The 18,049-nt window shown below is 40.8% G+C and overlaps 1 protein-coding gene and 1 long non-coding RNA gene across 4 annotated transcripts in view; one reads left to right on the plus strand and one right to left on the minus strand.

Annotated features, from left to right (window-relative positions):
* Window positions 1–233: 233 nt before the first annotated feature.
* Window positions 234–18,049, plus strand: part of tsc1b (TSC complex subunit 1b) — a 29,461-nt gene continuing 11,645 nt past the window's right edge. Inside the window, exons 1-13 of one of the 3 annotated variants that reach the window (XM_028025453.1) lie at window positions 234–566; window positions 4,093–4,376; window positions 4,452–4,555; window positions 4,707–4,859; window positions 5,339–5,483; window positions 5,558–5,712; window positions 6,878–6,951; window positions 7,039–7,217; window positions 14,748–14,872; window positions 15,816–15,981; window positions 16,066–16,187; window positions 16,601–16,694; window positions 17,664–17,771. In XM_028025453.1, the coding sequence (XP_027881254.1) occupies window positions 4,268–4,376; window positions 4,452–4,555; window positions 4,707–4,859; window positions 5,339–5,483; window positions 5,558–5,712; window positions 6,878–6,951; window positions 7,039–7,217; window positions 14,748–14,872; window positions 15,816–15,981; window positions 16,066–16,187; window positions 16,601–16,694; window positions 17,664–17,771 (1,534 nt within the window). In that variant the 5' untranslated portion in view covers window positions 234–566; window positions 4,093–4,267. Of the gene's footprint in view, window positions 567–4,092; window positions 4,377–4,451; window positions 4,556–4,706; window positions 4,860–5,338; window positions 5,484–5,557; window positions 5,713–6,877; window positions 6,952–7,038; window positions 7,218–9,834; window positions 11,106–14,747; window positions 14,873–15,815; window positions 15,982–16,065; window positions 16,188–16,600; window positions 16,695–17,663; window positions 17,772–18,049 lie in introns of those variants that run through there. The other 2 variants (XM_028025452.1, XM_028025451.1) reach the window with 2 other exon arrangements.
* Window positions 7,791–8,430, minus strand: LOC114149513 (uncharacterized). Its single transcript, XR_003596521.1, has 2 exons — window positions 8,356–8,430; window positions 7,791–7,846 (listed from the first exon to the last, which is right to left on the minus strand). It is a non-coding gene; the product is annotated as an uncharacterized LOC114149513 (long non-coding RNA).

The following is an 18,049-nucleotide window of genomic DNA, read 5'->3' on the forward strand; positions in this document are numbered from 1 at the left end:
TAGTTTTTTTTTCTCTCGGAATTCAAACGTTAATACCAAATTTCAAACTTTATTATCATAAATTTGACTTTCATTTCACAATTCCGGCTTTAATTTTAGAATTTTGACATAAAGATTTCAGATTTTCTTTTCTACAGTGGCAATAATGATCCTCTGCAAAACAAACAAAATATTATTTAATTCGCTTTTTAAAAAAAACAACTAAATTCTAACTAACCGAATCGCGCGTGCGCTCTCTGCATGTGGGTCACGCGAAACCGCATTACACGCAGTTCAGCCCGTCACCATCAGCGATGGGAAAACAAACTTTAACTGCGCGACAGAGATAAGAATCAGCCGTTTTCCGTGTGAAAGCTGGAGCGGCGTGTCGGCTGTCGGGATTAGGATGATTTTCAGAAGCTGTCCCGGTTCGGTGCCGCTCGAAAAGCGGCAGCATTGAAGCGCAGAGCCGCTCGGAGTTACGGGATTAGTTCGCTCGCAGCCTGACAGCGGAGGCTGACTGCGGTGGGATGGGCTGTGAGGTGTTCAAGATGGCGGCGCCCTGTGGAGTGAATCTACTCTAACAGGTAAACAGCTCCACTTATTTGCGAATAATGCGGTTTGTTATCAGCGGGTTCCAGCTCAGATGTTGCGTTGGGTTCAAACCGAACCGATCTGGCCGCTGTAGATCGAATCGAGCCGGAATGACACGGGGAGTAAATGTTGCTCGGAGTGTGGGTCGCTGGTCCCAGCTAACGTTAGCTGTCGGCGCTGGGTTGACTTGTGTTTTTTTCCCTACTGGACAGACCTGGTGATGGATAGACTTGATATTTCAGAGATTACATCCTGATTGCGTCTCTGGTATTTATTTAATTTGTTGTGAAATCGCTGCTCGACGTGTCACGGAAAAGAAATGTTCGTGTTTTAGAAGCGGGTAAAGTAAAGCCAAGCCTGCCCATTGTTCTCTGCGAGTTGTTTACGACAAGCAGCAGCAGCCAGTGGTCAGTCTTCATGCAGCAGCTGCTCCTCTGCTTTCTGACTGAACCATGTTGCATTTAATGCATCTCATTGCTCGGCTTTACCTTAAACATGCAACCAGCTGGCAGTAAGTATTCACGGGTTTTTTTGTTGTTGGTTTCTTCGAGTTAAACCCACCAGGATGTTTTTGCTAAGGCCTGCAAAATTATTCCAAATTCAGTGCGTTTTCAATTCATTTCAACAATTATTTTTAAGGGAGGGATAAAATGCTGTAAACTTGTATGATTCAAGTTTCTTTGGTAGCAGTCAGTGCTGCAACAAATCTAAAGACACTTCTGACTGAAGATTTTCTGTGTGACAGTCTCATGACATGCTAACAACTCATTATCACAACAGAGACGGTATTTCACGGTAACATGACCTGGATGACATCATCAGCTGTTAGGAAGCTCTGCTAATCCACCTCATTTGCTTTTGCTTCTCCTCTTTAAACGTCTATTTGGTTTTATGGTTGTTAGTTTGAACTTCCTCTCTTTCTGCTCTGCATCCATGATGTCTCCTTTACAACTCCTCCGGGATTTTTGGGTCGTAGTTCAGGCATGATTAGAGCTTATGAGATGCTAATCAGCAGCGCCCAGTTGTAAAAAACGGTACCTGGTTTCCACAGTTACGCATCATAACCTCTGTCTGAAGGCAAGAAAGTAAGAGCGAAAATACTTCCAGCTGCACAGCATCCAATAATTGTCCAAACATTTATATATATATATGTGTGTATATGTATATATATTTGACACGGTAGACTGTGAAACCAATTATTCCTCATGCATGAACAAGACCTGAAGATATTTTAACTCTTCTGGAACAGACTCAATACTCTGGTTTAGAATTTTATTAAATTTTATTAAATAAATAGCTGAGAGAACAAACTGGGCAAATAATACAGGCAGAAAGGTTCATTCAAATTCCCAAATAAAGTTATTCATCTTCTTCCTGAGTATCCACTGAGTAATATGACGGCTAGTTGGGGCCGTTGACCCTCAAAATTTTTAGATTAATCTCGAAACATTTCTAGAAAAATATAACAAGAAAATATTTGAGTTCCAAAAATGAAAAACTTGCTAGGAAAATCTCCAGAATTTTGAGATTAATCTCGGAAATTTTCTAAAAAGCACAAGAGAATTTCTGAGTCCAAAAGTTGTTGAAAAAATAGCCTGAACAGTCCAAAAGTTGGAAATTTGTTAGAAAACATTTTGTGGTTCTAGAATTTTTTAGAACATTTTTTTTTTCCAAAAATTGACATTTTTGAGTTTCAAAAGTCACAACTTTTCGACTTTTGGAAATTTTCTGAGTTTCAAGAGTTAAATTTTTTAAATTTTGAAGCGCAGAAATGTTCCTGTTTGTTCTAGAAATTTAAATTTCAGCGTTATTTGGCGGACATTAACTCCTTTTTTAATTTCTATCCACAATAACCCCAATTCGCCGCCGTCTGCAGCGCCTCGCGTCTCCCACTCAGATAGTTATCGTTTCCAGGGCCTCCCTGGTTGCGGCGGCGCTGCATAAAGCGTCTTTGTGATGCGGAGCATTCCCCAGCTGACTGAGATCACATTGAACGTTGCTCATGTCTGTGTCTGCTCTCCTCACCCGGACGTCCAGCCACATGAGTCAGCAGTCGATTGAAACAGAGGGACGATTGAGCTGCGGACGCTTCGCCGCATCAGAAACGAGCGCTGAGCTGATTGGTCATGGTACAAGCGCAGCTACGTTTGAAAAAACTTTCAGTGGATTGTCATGTTTTAGCAGCTGTTTCTCTGCTCAGACGTTTGAAGGGAGATCTGAAGAGCCGATGAGATCGGTTTGTGCTGAATCATTGTTCCAGGTTGGTGAATAAGCTGCCTGGCATTAATGAGCTGCCCGTCAGGATTACACTGTAAATCTGCTGCCGACGGAATATCTAATCTTTGTTGATATTAGAAAACATTCAGGTTGTTAATTTTGATCTACAGTTTCATTTTCTCTAAATGAGGCTGATGAAAGTTGGTGCCTCAGGAAATGAAACCAAGCTAAAGGCCTGAATTTATTTTATTAATCAAATCAAAGCAGCTTTTATCTGCCAAATTATCAATCAATACCTCCTGTTTTTTGCAATTCTGCAATTTTTAACGCACAACTGTGAATTTATTCCAAATTTTCTACAAAAACGCTCAGAAGCATTTGTTTTTAGTGACGCTAACTCCCATCTGCAGGTGGCAGTATTTGTTACTTCTACTACTCTGCTTCCCCAGCCTGACTTGATATAAAGTTACTATCTGTGCTCGATATGGAGACTAAAAAAGTCACATTTACCGTCTACAATAGGCGTAAATATTCCAAAATTCCTCATAAATGTTTCCAAACTAGCTACACAAATTCAGTGATATTCTAAGGAAAAATTGCAAAAACGGCAAAATCCTGGAGGGACTGATTACTGTGATCAATCCATCAATGACGGGAAATAATTTCAAAATGTAACTAAAAAAAAAATCCAGATTTTTTACAAATAAAATTTTCAAAACCAGAAAATTTGATTAATCAATAAAATCGATCAGTATTAGGGTAAAAATGACTAATAGGGTTAACCATAATTAATCAAAATTTTATTGCATCTTAAAAAGTTTTTCTTATTTAAAAAATGAATTAAATTGTTTATTTGTATCTGTTAATGTATTTAATACTGCATAAAAAAGGCTTAAATGGATGAAAGGGAAATCTTTTATTTTTTTATTAATCAATTAATCGCTAATTGGCGTATACAAACTAAAATAAAAATCCACTTGCTGAAAGAGCAACATATTCAGAGCAGTAAATAAGCCAAAACTGTGCAAGAAATACACATTTTGTATTTGTGATTTTAAAAAAATAACACTTGTTTCTAAATATATTTCTCCCAAAACTCCTCACATTGCACAGCTTCCGGTGGAAGAAATGCTGTGTTGTCGCATTTAAAATGTTTTTTTTATTTTAAAAAATGAATTATTGTATAGAAAAGGTTTAAGAAGTTAAATGAGAAATCTGCAGAATTTAGAAACATATATTGTTAGAATAATTGATTACTAAATTAAATGTTAGTTGTAGCTCCTGTCTCCAAAATTCTCTCAGATTTCAATGAGGATGACCCAAAGACGTTCTGGACCTGTTTCTGACTCTGGGTTTTGGTTCCGACCCGCCAGCGGTGCCTGGAGACTGTATTGGTGGGCGGGCCCCAGGAGTCCTCCAGGCAAGCCGGGACTGACACTGTGAGAGACACGCGGCCTCCACCTCCAGCACTGCCGCTATGGCCAGGGAGCAGCCCAACGTCGGGGACCTCCTCCCGCTCTTGGAGACCTCCGACCTCCAGCAGCTCGAAGAGATCCGGAGCCTCATCAACGACCAGCTCAGCACCGGTGGGTCCATCCGGCTCCGTCGACCTGAGCAGAAGTAAACAAACGAGCCGGTTAAAAATGCTGCTTCCCTTCCAGAGCGAGGCTCCATGCTGCTGAACGCGTTGGTGGACTACTTCCTGGAAACCAACTCCGCCCAGGCCCTGCATATCCTGTCCTCAGTCAGAGAGCCACACGACAAGGTGAGAGTCCGGTCCAACCCGACTTCGGTTCGTTTGTAATTAGCTGTAATCCTGGATGTTGCTCTCCTTTATTCCTTTACGCATAAAAACCATCAGTGTTTTTCTAACTTTCCTTGTTGTAAACACATCCAACCTTTTTTCCGCCGCCCAGCACCTTCTGGACAAGATGAACGACTGTATGGCCAAACCAGCTTGCCGGCTGCCCACCCTCATGCTGCTCGGCCACGTGGTCCGAAAGCAGCCGTCCTGGATCCACAAGATGGCCCGCTACCCTCTGCTGCTCTCACTGCTGAAATGCCTCAAGGTAAGCCGCCATGTTGGCACAGAGCATCAGGGAGAGATGGTTTGGTTTGTTGCTGATGATCGAGATTCTCATGGAGTTATTGGTTTTTGGTGGCAGTGAGAACCAGACCCCGTCTCCTTGTCACTCTGATTTAAATACGAAGGTCTGTCCTTCAAAATAGAGCATCCTGCTTCTAGAAGACACATTTAGGAAAATCAGTTTGTTAGCAAAGCAGGGAGTTGGATGGATGGATGAGTGAACTAATGGTTGGATTGAAGGATGGATATTTGGATGGTTGGATGAACTGCTTCCTGTCTCTATCTTTCCCCCTTTAAACCATTTTAATTTGCTTGTATTAATTTTCTCTAGTTTAGCTCATAGGATCAGAAAACGCTGTCCTCTCAGTCCAGAATCAGACCAAAGTGTAGATCGGATCCCAGATTATCCTTCTGCCCTGGAACCTGAACGTTTTCTCCATGACCTCAATGTTTTCCCTGCAGACGGACACAGATGTAGTGGTGCTGGTAACCGGAGTTCTGGTGCTCATCACTCTGCTTCCCATGATCCCTCAAGCCGGGAAGCAGCACCTCTGGGAGTATTTCGACATCTTTGGCCGCCTGGCGTCGTGGAACCTCAAGAACCCAGGTAGGACAGGAGGCTATATGGTAGCTCCGTGTTTGTCCAGCTAACCATCCCACTAACCGTCTCCTCCCATCCAGGTCACGTTTCCGAGGTCTACCTGATCCACCTCCACGCCTCCGTCTACTCCCTCTTCCACAGGCTCTACGGAATGTATCCATGCAACTTCGTCTCCTACCTGCGCTCCCACTACAGCATGAAGGAGAACATGGAGACCTTCGAGGAGGTGGTGAAGGTGAGCTCATGACCCATGTTGCTGAAATGTGGAAAAGTCTAGCCAAATTTCACATTTTGCATGATTTTGTACTCCCACAAGACTGAACTGGCGCAGGATGGCACAGGAAGTGACCTGCGCCATCTTGGTAGGCAACTGTATTGCAAAGCATAGCTGAACCAGCAGAACGTCTACTGACAATCTTGACCAATGTGTTAGATAAAAATAAATCAACAAAATGGCTGCTGTCAGGATCGACCCATATGAGACAGAGAATGTGGATAAGCTTCCGCCGATCTCATAGTGCCTTACACTTAACTGCCTTGTGAACTTAATAAGTGTGAACAACGTGGACGAGCTTCGACTGAAATCTATGGATGCATACAGTTAATATTTAAATGGATTTGTAAAGGACGTACAAACTCTATGTGTGAATGACAAGGTTCTGATGACTGGCAGTTGGTACATGTAACAGACATGTAGGCTACATGTCAGTCTTAGCTAGCGGATAAAAACTATATTAGCTAAGCTAATGTTGGTAGTTCTTCCGTAAATATCGCTGATATTTGTCTTAGTATTACACAGAGGTGGGTAGAGTACTCAGGTAGTTGTAATGTCCTTATATTGTTTGTAAGTTAGGTAGGAACAAGGTGAGAGCTAGTTCTAAGCCTGTGGCTTATTTATTGTTGTCATAGCAACTCCATAGCAACTGCCATGGCAGTTAGTTACGGATACCTACCAATATGGCTGTTGGCTACAAAGTTTCTGGAAGTGAGACTTTGCATGAAAACTATGAATATAATGTCACAAATCAGCAGACACTGCCTGTCACCTAGCAACCAAAGCTGAGCTCCAGCATGTTCGGTCAGCTGGTTTTACCGCTGTACAATGGCTGCTGGAAAAGACAAGTGTTTTGTTGTTGACCTAAAATCCAGAAACCACTTGCTGCTCTACTAATGCTTTTTAAATATGTGAGATTGTACAGTTGCGCATCTGTTTGCAGCCATTTTCAGGTACGAGTGTAAATGTTGAATTGGGGGCGTGGCCAGCAGCAGCTTATTTAAATTTAAAGTGACCGGAAGCCCTAAAACAAATAAAGTCTCATTATGTAAGACTTATGATTTCATGAGCAAAATGTAATGAAGCATGACTGGTCAGTGTTAATAATTGTGTGAAACCCTTTCAGCCAATGCTTGAACATGTTCGTATACATCCCGAGTTGGTGACGGGAACCAAGGACCACGAGCTCGACCCCACCAGGTGAACCCATCCTGCTCCTCCTGGATAAAATCCTTCTTTAGTTTTATTCGTTTCTCTCTTCCTGATGGCTCTCTGCTTTCTTTCCAGGTGGAAAAAGTATGAAATCCATGATATCGTCATTGAATGTGCCAAAGTGTCCCTAGACCCAAAGGAGGCGTCCTGTGAGGAGGGCTACGCCACCATGCCTGAGAACTTTTACCCACAAGCCCACCTGCGGGCGCAGGACTCCACGTCGAGCCCCTACACAGACCTGCACAGCAGCTACGGTGAGAAAACACATTGACACGTTTTAATGCTAAATTCATCTCATATTTCTGTTTATTTCATTGCCAAAAATCAAGATATACATTTTCTCTCAAAGTTTTCACAGCCCTGTTTAGAAATTTTTTATGTATTAGGACTAGGATTGAAACGATTAATCACAATTGATCATTGGGGCCTGCCATGCAAAGCAATGGCAGGAACCTATTACTCTATACCCAATAAGGGTTTCTTTATTCTTTATTGCATGTCTGACTCACAGCTCACAGTGACAATTATTTACCATAGCAACGGAACTCAGGAGGCTATTGGCTGCTGGTTAGGACTAACTATGATGGAACACTCAGTTGAAACAGATCAGGACTGAACTGACGGGCACACTTTGGCAGGCCCCGGTTAAATTTCTTCAGGAATTTTCTAGTATTATTTATTTTTCTTCCGTGATCGTTAATGCGGCTCGTACCGCTGCGTGCCCAGCCACAAATGAGGTATCAAAACATGCGGAAAATTCACAACATTGGAGCTATTACTTGTGGTGGGATTCGGGGTTACCATGGCGACATAATTCACAAAAAACCTTTAACTTCAGATGTGAGCTGGTTTATTTGTCTTGATGCTCAGTGTTGCCAGCAGTCTGTAATAACAAATAAATTGCCATTAGGCTAACATATTACAGGAATAGAGGTTCAGCTAATACAAACTCAAACAAAAATATCGAATGAGAAATAAACTCAACCATCAACATTTGCATGTAAATCCACAACATACACAAATAACTCAATTTACGTAAAGGTTACATCATGAGGCTGCTCGGTGAAAACACGAACACAGACAGCCTTTCGGCTCAGTTTAGCATAAGAGGCACTTTGGCGCCATCATGTGGCCAGATAAAATCACTACACAATGGCGGCAGCTGGCAGCGCATATATCTGCTGCAATAACTCAATGGAAAGTAATAACAGATGCAGCCGAAATGCAGTTACAAACAATGGGATTTAAGGTAAACCTACGAAGGCCGAGCAGGTTCAACTGAGTTCCCGGCGCTCAGAGCCCCACAACATTGCATACTCGTTCTGCCGTAGTTAACACATATAACAAACTGAATCTAGAATAAACAAACAGCACGCTAAATGCAGTACTTACTTTCTGTCATCAACTTAACACTCGGAGCATCACTTCTCAGGACTACACCAGGAATGCGGTCTTCGCATGCTAAGAATGTAGCAAAACTGACCCGGAAGTATATTAAATTGCTCTCATGAGCGGTAGCGTAGCACTAACTGAGACTTGCGTCACTTCCTAGGGTAAGTTCGAAACCAATATTACAAAATAAAATACAAAAAATATCAGCGCCTTCTATACAGCCGCCCCCAAATGTGGCTACACATTTGCTAAACATAAAAGGCATTACTAAGTTTTGGGGGGTGTCTGGCTGCTCTTCTCAGTGTCCTTTACTTCAGCTGGTAAAACAACCAACCGAGCAACTGGTCTAGTGTAGACATGTTCACTAACTTTCACATCCGCTGATCTGATATGTCCATCATCACTACGATGAATCTTGATCACATGACCTACTGGCCATAAGGCGCGGGGCAGCTGGGGATCCACAATCATAACAATTGCATTCTGGAGAAGTCCAGGAGGATTTGATTGCCATTTGTGTCTTGTCTGTAAGCCAGGAAGGTATTCTCTGATGAACCTTGCCCAGAAGTGATCAGCAAGAATCTGTGAGTGCTGCCAACGTCTTCGACTGAGGTTTTCTCTCTCTGGGTAGACCACTTGGGGTAGGGATCCATCAGGCCGCCCCATGAGGAGACTATTTGGAGTCACAGGGTCCACGTCTGCCACATCAGTTGATACATAGCCCAAAGGCTTTGAGTTCAGTATTGATTCCACCTCCAGAAGAACTATGAGAAGTACCGCCTCCTGAAGAGGTTGGGAACCCACACAGCTTCGGAGAGCTGCCTTCACTGAACGAACTTCTCGCTCCCACACTCCGCCAAAATGTGGGGTTGCTGGGGGATTAAACTGAAACTTAATCTTCTGGGAGGCTAATTGCCCCTGCAGCGTCTCTGACATATTGGCAAAGGCTTCTCTGAGTTCCCGATCCCCTCCCTTAAAATTGGTCCCACAATCAGACCATAGCTCTGCAGGCTTTCCTCTTCTGGCAATGAATCGTCTCAGGGCCATAAGGAAAGCATGTTCAATATTATGTTATTTTAAGAAACGCGTATTGATGCTGAAACACCTATTTATTGATATTTTAACAATTTAATTGGTTTTTATCAATATGTTCTGGCACAACAGGCCCTTTATGAACATTCAGGTTTTTGATCTGGCCCAAAACAGAAATGAGTTTGGATAAAAACGAGTGAATCATGGACTATTTTGAATGTAAACAAGAATAAATAGTGAGATATTTGGTGGTGGAATGATGTCACACCGCCAGCAAAGGAAGACTCTGTGATGTCACTGGCGATGCAGTCTGTGATGTCATCAACTCAGAATTGTATGTGACACAATTCTGCATATTTTTCATTGCTTGCAATATCACTGACTAGCTCAGACGTGCGCAAAGCTCTTTCCAATCGACGGTTCAAGTAATTTACGACAGATTTTGGCTAAAGGATTTGAGGTAGAAATGTTTCACCAATTTCAGAAATACCGCAACAGGATGATGGGACTCCAGGCAAGAACGGGAGTCTGGCAAAACCCCCAAGGCAGCTTCGCTCCTGCACACTTGGATATTTTACACGGGGAAACCCAAAGACTGGACTCCAGTCTGGAAATGGAGAGCGCCAGATTAGAAGACCTGAGAGCTGAAAAGGACGACATGTTTTTAGAAATGTCCCAAAAGATTGCGTCCCTGCAAGACAACGAGAAACGTCTGCAGGAAGAATTGGCTCGGCTCAGACATTCATACAATGAACTCAACTCTAAATATCATAGTGAAGTTTCTGGATTACAGCAAGACGTGGAGAGATATCAGCAGGAGGCGAGACGTGAGAAAGACACCAATGTAGAGAGAGAGAGAGAGAACCTGCAGCTTGTCAACAATCTGAGAGCTGAGAAGGAAGAGCTCTTCCAAAAAATGGCAAGAAAGATTATAATTCTGCGACACAGGGACAGGCAGATGTTCCATGAACTGGATCGGGTTCATGTTTCACATGAGGAGCTAAAATCTAGACATAGAACAGACGTAATGGAGTTACAGCAGCAGATTGAGACCTACCAGCAAAAGATAAAGCAGGATCAAATGGCTCTTTTACAAAGACAAAAGGCGGAGAAGCTTATATGGGATATAAACCGATCTGCACTGCAACAAATCGAAAAACTTCAGCAGCAGGTAAAGGAGGAGAGAAAAGCTCACCTGGAGAAATCAGAGAAGGACAAGGCACAACTGGACACAATGAGAGCTGAATATGCCGTCCTCCAACAAAATGCAACAACAGAAATTAAAATCCTTCAAGACAAGGAAAGCAGTGCCCAGGCTGAGCTGGAGAAGATGAACGGTTTGTACCTGGAGCTAAAATGTCAGTATGAAAATGAAGTAAATGCATTTAAACAGCAAGAAGAGAAATATCAGCAGGAGATCAGATGTTTGAAAAATGATTTACAAAGAGCGAAAGAGGATCTCCTGCTGCCCAACACACTGAGACCTGAAGAAGAAGGTTTCCCAAAACAACACATCACAGTTTCCCAAGATGAGGAGGACGGCTCACAGGACCAAGTGGACCCGGTTGATGGCTTAAGTCAAGAGGATTCTCCAGAGGAGAAAATGTCAGGAGAAACTTTATCAGGTTGTTCCAACGATCCAGAATCCTCAGAAGAGACAGAGATCACTGGAGAAACCGTCCTGGAGGATTTGGACAATCTGGATGCCATGCAGGACGGTAAGAAGAAAAACTCTAAAATTTCATTTTGGAAAAGAGTATGGAACATTCTGCGATGGCAGAAGCCAAAAAGAAAAACAAAACTAAAGAGTGAAGACTGTCAAGAACATGTCTAATGTTCTGGATTTTTATGATATTTAGAGAAGGAGAAAGACGAGCAAGAGAGGAAAACAGGAATCAAACTCATGGAGGTTGTAGCCTCTGTGTACGGGGCGCCAGGCCACGCTCCGTCAAATTTAAAACGTTAAAGTTTTATCCCCCATTGACAAACTAGAAAATAGATCCCTTCCCAACCCAATTGGAAAAAACGTGGGCAGCACGGTGGTGCAGCGATTAGCGCTGCGTCTTCACAGAGACCATCTGTGTGGAGTTTGCATGTTCTCCCCGTGTTTGCGTGGGTTTTCTCCGGGTGCTCCGGTTCCCCCCACATCTCCTAAAACATGTAGGTCAGGTCAGTTGGTCACTGCAAATTGCCCCCAAAGATTTGAAGAAACCCCAAACACATGTGCAGCTTTATTGTTAAACTTTAAAATTAATTGAATTAGCCGTACGTTAGCCCTTTTCCCTTCGCTGTTTTAGCGCCGCAGCAACACTGGGCTCAATTTTTATAGCAACGTATTGATTTAGAAATTAAAATTTCTTCTTTTAATAGTAATGATTTCTGTTTATTTCCACTGTACTTGTGCTTTTATGGTTTGTCCTTTAGTTTACCGTTTCTACTCACTTTATATATTAAATTGCACTGAATTGTAGCTTGTTAAACTGTTTAAATCTGTATTTTAAAGAAGATTAGCAAAAGGATCATGCAGTGGCTTTTTAGTGCGACTGTGGCTCAGTGGGTAGAGTGGTCGTCTTGTGACCAGAAGGTTGTAAGTTCGATTCCAGCTTCCTCAGCCACATGTTGAGCTGCCCTGGGGCGGGGCACTTAGCGGCAAGTTGCCCCCCGACCTGCATGTCGGTGTAAATGTGTGTGTTTGTGAATGTGACTGTAGTGTGAAGCGCTTTGAGTGGTCAACATGACCAGCAAGGCTCTACACAAGTTCAGTCCATTCACCTGTTTTTCTTTGATAAATCCTGTTTTTCTTTTTATACCAAACATAAAAAAGTTGATTTAACAGGTTTGGATTCTTCAGGTTCCAGGATGTTAAATTAAGATTAGAGTTTAATCTGTACATAATATTAGATGATAATTGTAATCATAATTTAATTCTCTGAACCATAAAGAAACCCAAACTTGTTTTATCTGGTTTGTTTGTTATAAGAACAAAACAGGTTTTATAAAAAATAAAAGTTACTGTGTGATCTTTCTGTTAGTCTTTATTTAGAATAACAGATTCAAGGTAGTTTAACAAACTTAACAAAAAAGTGCAATTTAACATGAAAACCTGTAGAAAAGGTAAAAAGAAGAACAATCCATGAAAGCATGAAAACAGAAAACTTAATCAGAAATTATTTCCATTACAGGAAGAAATCAATTCTTAGATCAATACTTTGTAATAAACATGAAGCTTTTGTGTTGTTGAGCTTATGTGTTTCTGCTTGTATAAGAGAAGGAAAAGGGGCTAAGAAATGAATAATTCAGTTATTTTTTAACCAGTTTATAGTAAAACTGCAATAAATTAAATAAAATAATAAATAAAAATTGCCCACAGCATTGCAGGCACCTTTTGTTCTACACCCATGCTAATGTAAGCCTAAATACTTTCTGTAGCATGTGGGGTATCATTTGAATGTTGTCTGTAATTAACTTACTCCACTCAGTATATTAAACATGGCTAATAAGTAAGAAAAATAGGTAATAGCTTATTTAAGCTAAAAGGCAAATGCTAATGAGCATCTTTAATATTATTTATTTTTCTTCCGTGATCGTTAATGCGGCTCGTACCGCTGCGTGCCCAGCCACAAATAAGGTATCAAAACGTACGGAAAATTCACGACATCGGAGCTATTATTGTGGTGGGATTCGGGGTTACCATGGCGACATAATTCACAAAAAAAACATAAGTCAATGGAGCGAGGAAAGAAAAATCCTAGAAATACCCTATTTTTGAGGATTTTCTGTGTCGTAGAATTCACGTAGAAATGCCATTCAAATTTCATTTTGTAGATACGTCCGTGATCTCTTCTAAAGTGAAGACGGCTCGTCGATACCAATTACGGTTTGTCCACAATTTGTCTCTAAGCGACCCAAAGTTTTTGATTTTTCAAAAAATGAGAGTGTAACTGACACCAACTGCCGCTCCGCTGGAGTGAGAAATGGAGGGCCCTTTTGACCCCAAATCATTTTTTAACTCGCCCTCATGCCCACAAATATCACACAATTGGTATCAAACTCGGTCCTGACATTGATACGCATGCCTGCTCCGGTACAATGTTTTCGAAATTTTTCTAGGGCTTACGGTTTTCTGTCACGCTGCTTCAGAGCAAAGTCATGCGACAGGATTTTCTGACGCTCTCTCAGTCTCTCTCCCATGTATTTCCATATATTTCTCTAACATTCCAGATCTGGGCACACCATTTCTTTCTCTCATCGCTGTTAATCCTGTGAGTGACGTAGAGATATGAATCGCGGGACTATCGGAGACGACAAACAGCCCTCTCATACGCTTCAAACGCTTTTCAAATATGTATTACAGTTCCCGAACGGGAAGGAGATGTTCCGAATGCTTTTTTTGTGTCAAACTGGCTGGCTCAAACAGAGAATTGTCTCCCCCTGCATGTCTCACTCACAGCTGACAGTTGGCAGAGAGAATTATTTACCATAGCAACGGAACTCATGAGGCTATTGGCTGCTGGTTAGGACTACAAATACGCATCACTGTAGTTCTAACTATAGTGGAAGACTCAGTTGAAACAGATCAGGACTGAACTGGCCTTTAGAACTACTTGCTGCTATGGGCCGTATATAACTGATTTAACTCAGTCACTGTTACACATGGGATTAGTTTGGAACTTTAAAATGAAGCATACTGAAAATTTCAAAATAAAAGCCTTGAATATTTTTACATCATGTAATTGCTCTTTTTGGCTTTATGTGACTTTTTTATCCAAAGCACTGATACACATGGGATTAGTTTGGCCCTTTGAAATTAAGCTTAACAAAAATTTCAAAATAAAAGCCTTGACAAATTTTACATCATGGAATCGCTCTTTTTGGCTTTATGTGACTGGTTTATCCAAAGCACTGTTACACATTGGAAGAGTGTGGGCATTTAATATGAAGCTTAATGCAAATTTCAAAATAAAAGCCTTAATATGCCCCTCAAGTTAGTGCACCGCCACAGGCGGTGCAATAAGATTATTCTGCATTATCTTTTTCTCTCAGGTTAGGGAACTGCCTTGCGCAGCAAGGCAGTTCATTAGCATTAGCCTTTTAGCTTAAATAAGCTATTACCTATTTTTCTTACTTATTAGCCATGTTTAATATACTGAGTGGAGTAAGTTAATTACAGACAACATTCAAATGATACCCCACATGCTACAGAAAGTATTTAGGCATTTTGGCTAATTTCAGCTTATGCATTCATTTTGATATACTGAATGGTGCAAGTCTTAGCAAGTATTGATCCCTCATTTTGTCGGCAGTAACTTTGCAGGCGCTACGTTTATGTTTACATTGGTCGCCATGTTTGTTCTCAACAGGAAGTTCCTCTTCGACGCCGTTCTCGACTCCGCGGCAGCCGCTGCCCCCGCCCCTGTCCCTGCCGCCCCTCTCAGGGACTCAGTCGTCCTCGTCTTACCGCAGCCCACAGACCTCCAGACGGCAGGTAAGATCATCCATCAGCTGGTTTAGGGCTGCACAATCAATCGATTTTCAAAAATTAAATTTTTGGAAAATCTCCTATTTATTTGGGCTTTCAACTCTGCGATGAAATGTTAGGGCCAGGCTAAGATTTTTGTTTTTTTAATTCAGAGAATAAAGTTATAGTATTACAAGAAAACAGTCAAAAAATACGAAAATAAAGTGTTATTACCACAATAAAGTTTAAACATTTTGAGGATCAAGTCATAATTTTATGAGAACTCCTACGTGAAAAGCGATGGTATCGCTGTTATAAATTTCAGCACCTGAATCTATTTTCATCACCAGAAGTTGGAAACGATCTCAATAACTTTCATTAAAATAACTTTTTTCTCATTTGAAAAAATTGGGAGATTTTATTTTTTTCAAATTGCCCAGCACTAGTTTGATTGTTTTTTTTGTTGTTTGTTGTTTTGTTTTTAATGTCTTAAATAAATATGAAGAGAATTTGGGCCACTGAAAAAAGAAAAAAAAATTCTGATTTTAATCTCAAAATTCTGACTATTTTCTTCATAAATGATTTTAAGATTCGGGCCGCTGGGAAAAAAGAAATCTGATTATCTATTTTCCAGAAATCTGACTTTTCTCAAAATTAAAAATTTATTTTTTGGTTCTAAAAGTGTCTTTTTTCTAAAAATTCTGATTTTGATCTCAGGATTCTAACTTTGCTCAAAATTGGAACTTTTTTTCTCAAATGTCTGGTTTTAATTTCAAAATGTTGACTTTGTTTTCAGAATTCTGATTTTAATCTGATAATTCTGATTTTAACCCCAGACTGACTTTTCTTCTCAGAAAATTGAAATCAGAATTTTGAGAAAATGTCCAAATTCCTTTCTATTTTTCCCCCCTTTTTTAATTATTTTTTATCTGCGGTCCTAATAGTTCTCTGTTTGTTTGTGTTTGTGCAGAACTCAAACAGTGAACTGAACTCTTCCTGTGGGGGGAAGGACCCCCTGTGGAGCCCCTCCTCTCTGTGCGGCATGGCCACGCCCCCTTCCTCCCGGGGCATGTCGCCCAACCTGGAGCTCTCCCACAGTGTCTCACACCTTCCTAGCCGCTTCCACTGCACGTCAGGTACAGAACGAACGCTGCGCCGCAGCGCTCCACCATGTTTAACGGTGTGGCTGAGTTAGTTTGTTTCCGTTTCGCTCTGAGCAGGAGGAAAAGGAACGCCGGCCTCCAGCACTCCAGCCACCTCATCCCCACCTCCCACTCTGTCAGATGACTTCCCTGTAATCTCCTTGCCAGCCAACACGGTCCAGTCCAGTCCGCCGAGAAAAGTATGAAAACTCCCCGTCTGTTTTATTAAAGGCTCTGTGGCACAAATATGCAGTCATGGCCAAAGGTTTGACAGAGATAAAAATGTTTTTGGAGCATAACTGCACTTCAATTGTTCAAAACTTTGTATTTTACAGTTTTGTTGCCCAGATGGAAACAAATTGTACATATATTTGTGCAAAAAATACACATTTAAAGAGCAACATTTAGTGCATCTCTTTAGTGGAAACATATTTAAGTTGCATTTTATGCCTATGAAGCATTAATCTGCATCTGATACCCACTGCTCAATAAACCGAAGCCACTATGTTCGCCAAAACATTTCGTCCATCGCTGTTTAGGTTGCCATATAGGAATTAACTCGATGAAGTCCTAATAATTTAAATTTTTTTTGAAATTTTTTTTTTTTTTTTAGGATCGTCGACCAGGAGAAACCAGCAAGCCTGGACTGGTGAGACAGGAGCATGTCAGAGAGATGGAGAAGAGTGGAGAGGGAGCTGCAAACAGAGGTTAGACACATTAAAGGTGGACCAGATCCCACAAATAAATAAAACAAGGTTAACATTTCCAATCAGGATACAGAGAAGACACTGGTAACTTGTCTGTCCAAAGTTTCTGCAAATGTGAGCAGCTTTCATTGAACTCTTGGGCTACCTTAGCTCAGCTTAGTTTAAATTTACCTTAGTGTGTCATATCTTAGCTTATCTTGTGTTAGCTTAGTTTAATTTAGCTTATTTGTACCATAGCATACATTGTTTGTAGATTATTTTAGCTTATTTCTCTTAACATTATCTTCTTTTCACATTATCACATCTTACGTTATCTTGGCATAGCTTAGCTTATTTTTTATCTTATTGTGTTATCCTATCTAAGCTTATCTTGGTTTAGCTTAACTTAGCTTATCTTTGCCTTAATCTACCCTGTTTGTAGCTTAGCTTAGCTTATTTCACCTTAGCTTAGCTTGTTTTTACCATATTTTGTAATATCTTAGCTTCTCTTGGTGTAGCTTGGTTTAACCTGTTTTAGCGTAGCTTATCTTTACCTTATTGTGTTGTGTCTTATCTAAGCTAATCTTGGTTAAGCAGCTTAACTTTTGCTAACTTAACTAAGCTAACCTAAGGTAGCTAGGTTAACTTAAGTCAGTTAAGCTAAGCTAAGTTAGCTTAGTTAACGTAGCTTTGTTTAGTCTTACCTTAGCTTACCTTATTTCTAGCTTATTATAACTTATTTCACCTTAGCTTATCTTTTACCTTATTGTCTTGTATCATAGCTAATTTTAGCTTAGCTTGTTTCACCTCAGCTCATTTTTACTATATCTTACCTTGACTTAGCTTAGCTTATTTCTTGCTTAGTTTAGCTTTGTTTGTACCGTACCTTATCTAAAATGAACCACAGAATCTGTGAAACCTTTTCTGTTTTCTGTAAGCGTACTCTTCAGACATCCGCCGTCCTTAAACATTTGTTTCTTTTCTTATCAGACGCAGGAAGTGCAGCAAATGTCACCATGACGCTGACGGAGCTGTCGGTTTTCGTGACGAAACAGGAGCTGGACCTTCAGCTGCGAACGGAGAAGGAGAGAGAAGAAGGTCAGTTTGTGATGCAAAACAATGCGACCATGAAAAATCATACAAAGTTGCATTAAAAGTGCTTTTATTTACGGTTACACTTCATGACAACAGCCACAAACATTCAAGAAACCTTGCAGTCATGTCAGTCTTATGCACATCCCTTCAAATAAAAAACAAAAACTAACTTTTAGCCAATAAATAGTAGCTTGTTTTAAGTCAATAATCCCTTATGATTAATTTTAAAAAGTTCTATTTCCATTGGCAGGTTATCTGACTTGTAACAAGAGATTTTTCCC

Source organism: Xiphophorus couchianus, chromosome 8 (assembly GCF_001444195.1).
Source record: "Xiphophorus couchianus chromosome 8, X_couchianus-1.0, whole genome shotgun sequence".
In the NCBI taxonomy this organism is placed as follows: Eukaryota; Metazoa; Chordata; class Actinopteri; order Cyprinodontiformes; family Poeciliidae; genus Xiphophorus; species Xiphophorus couchianus.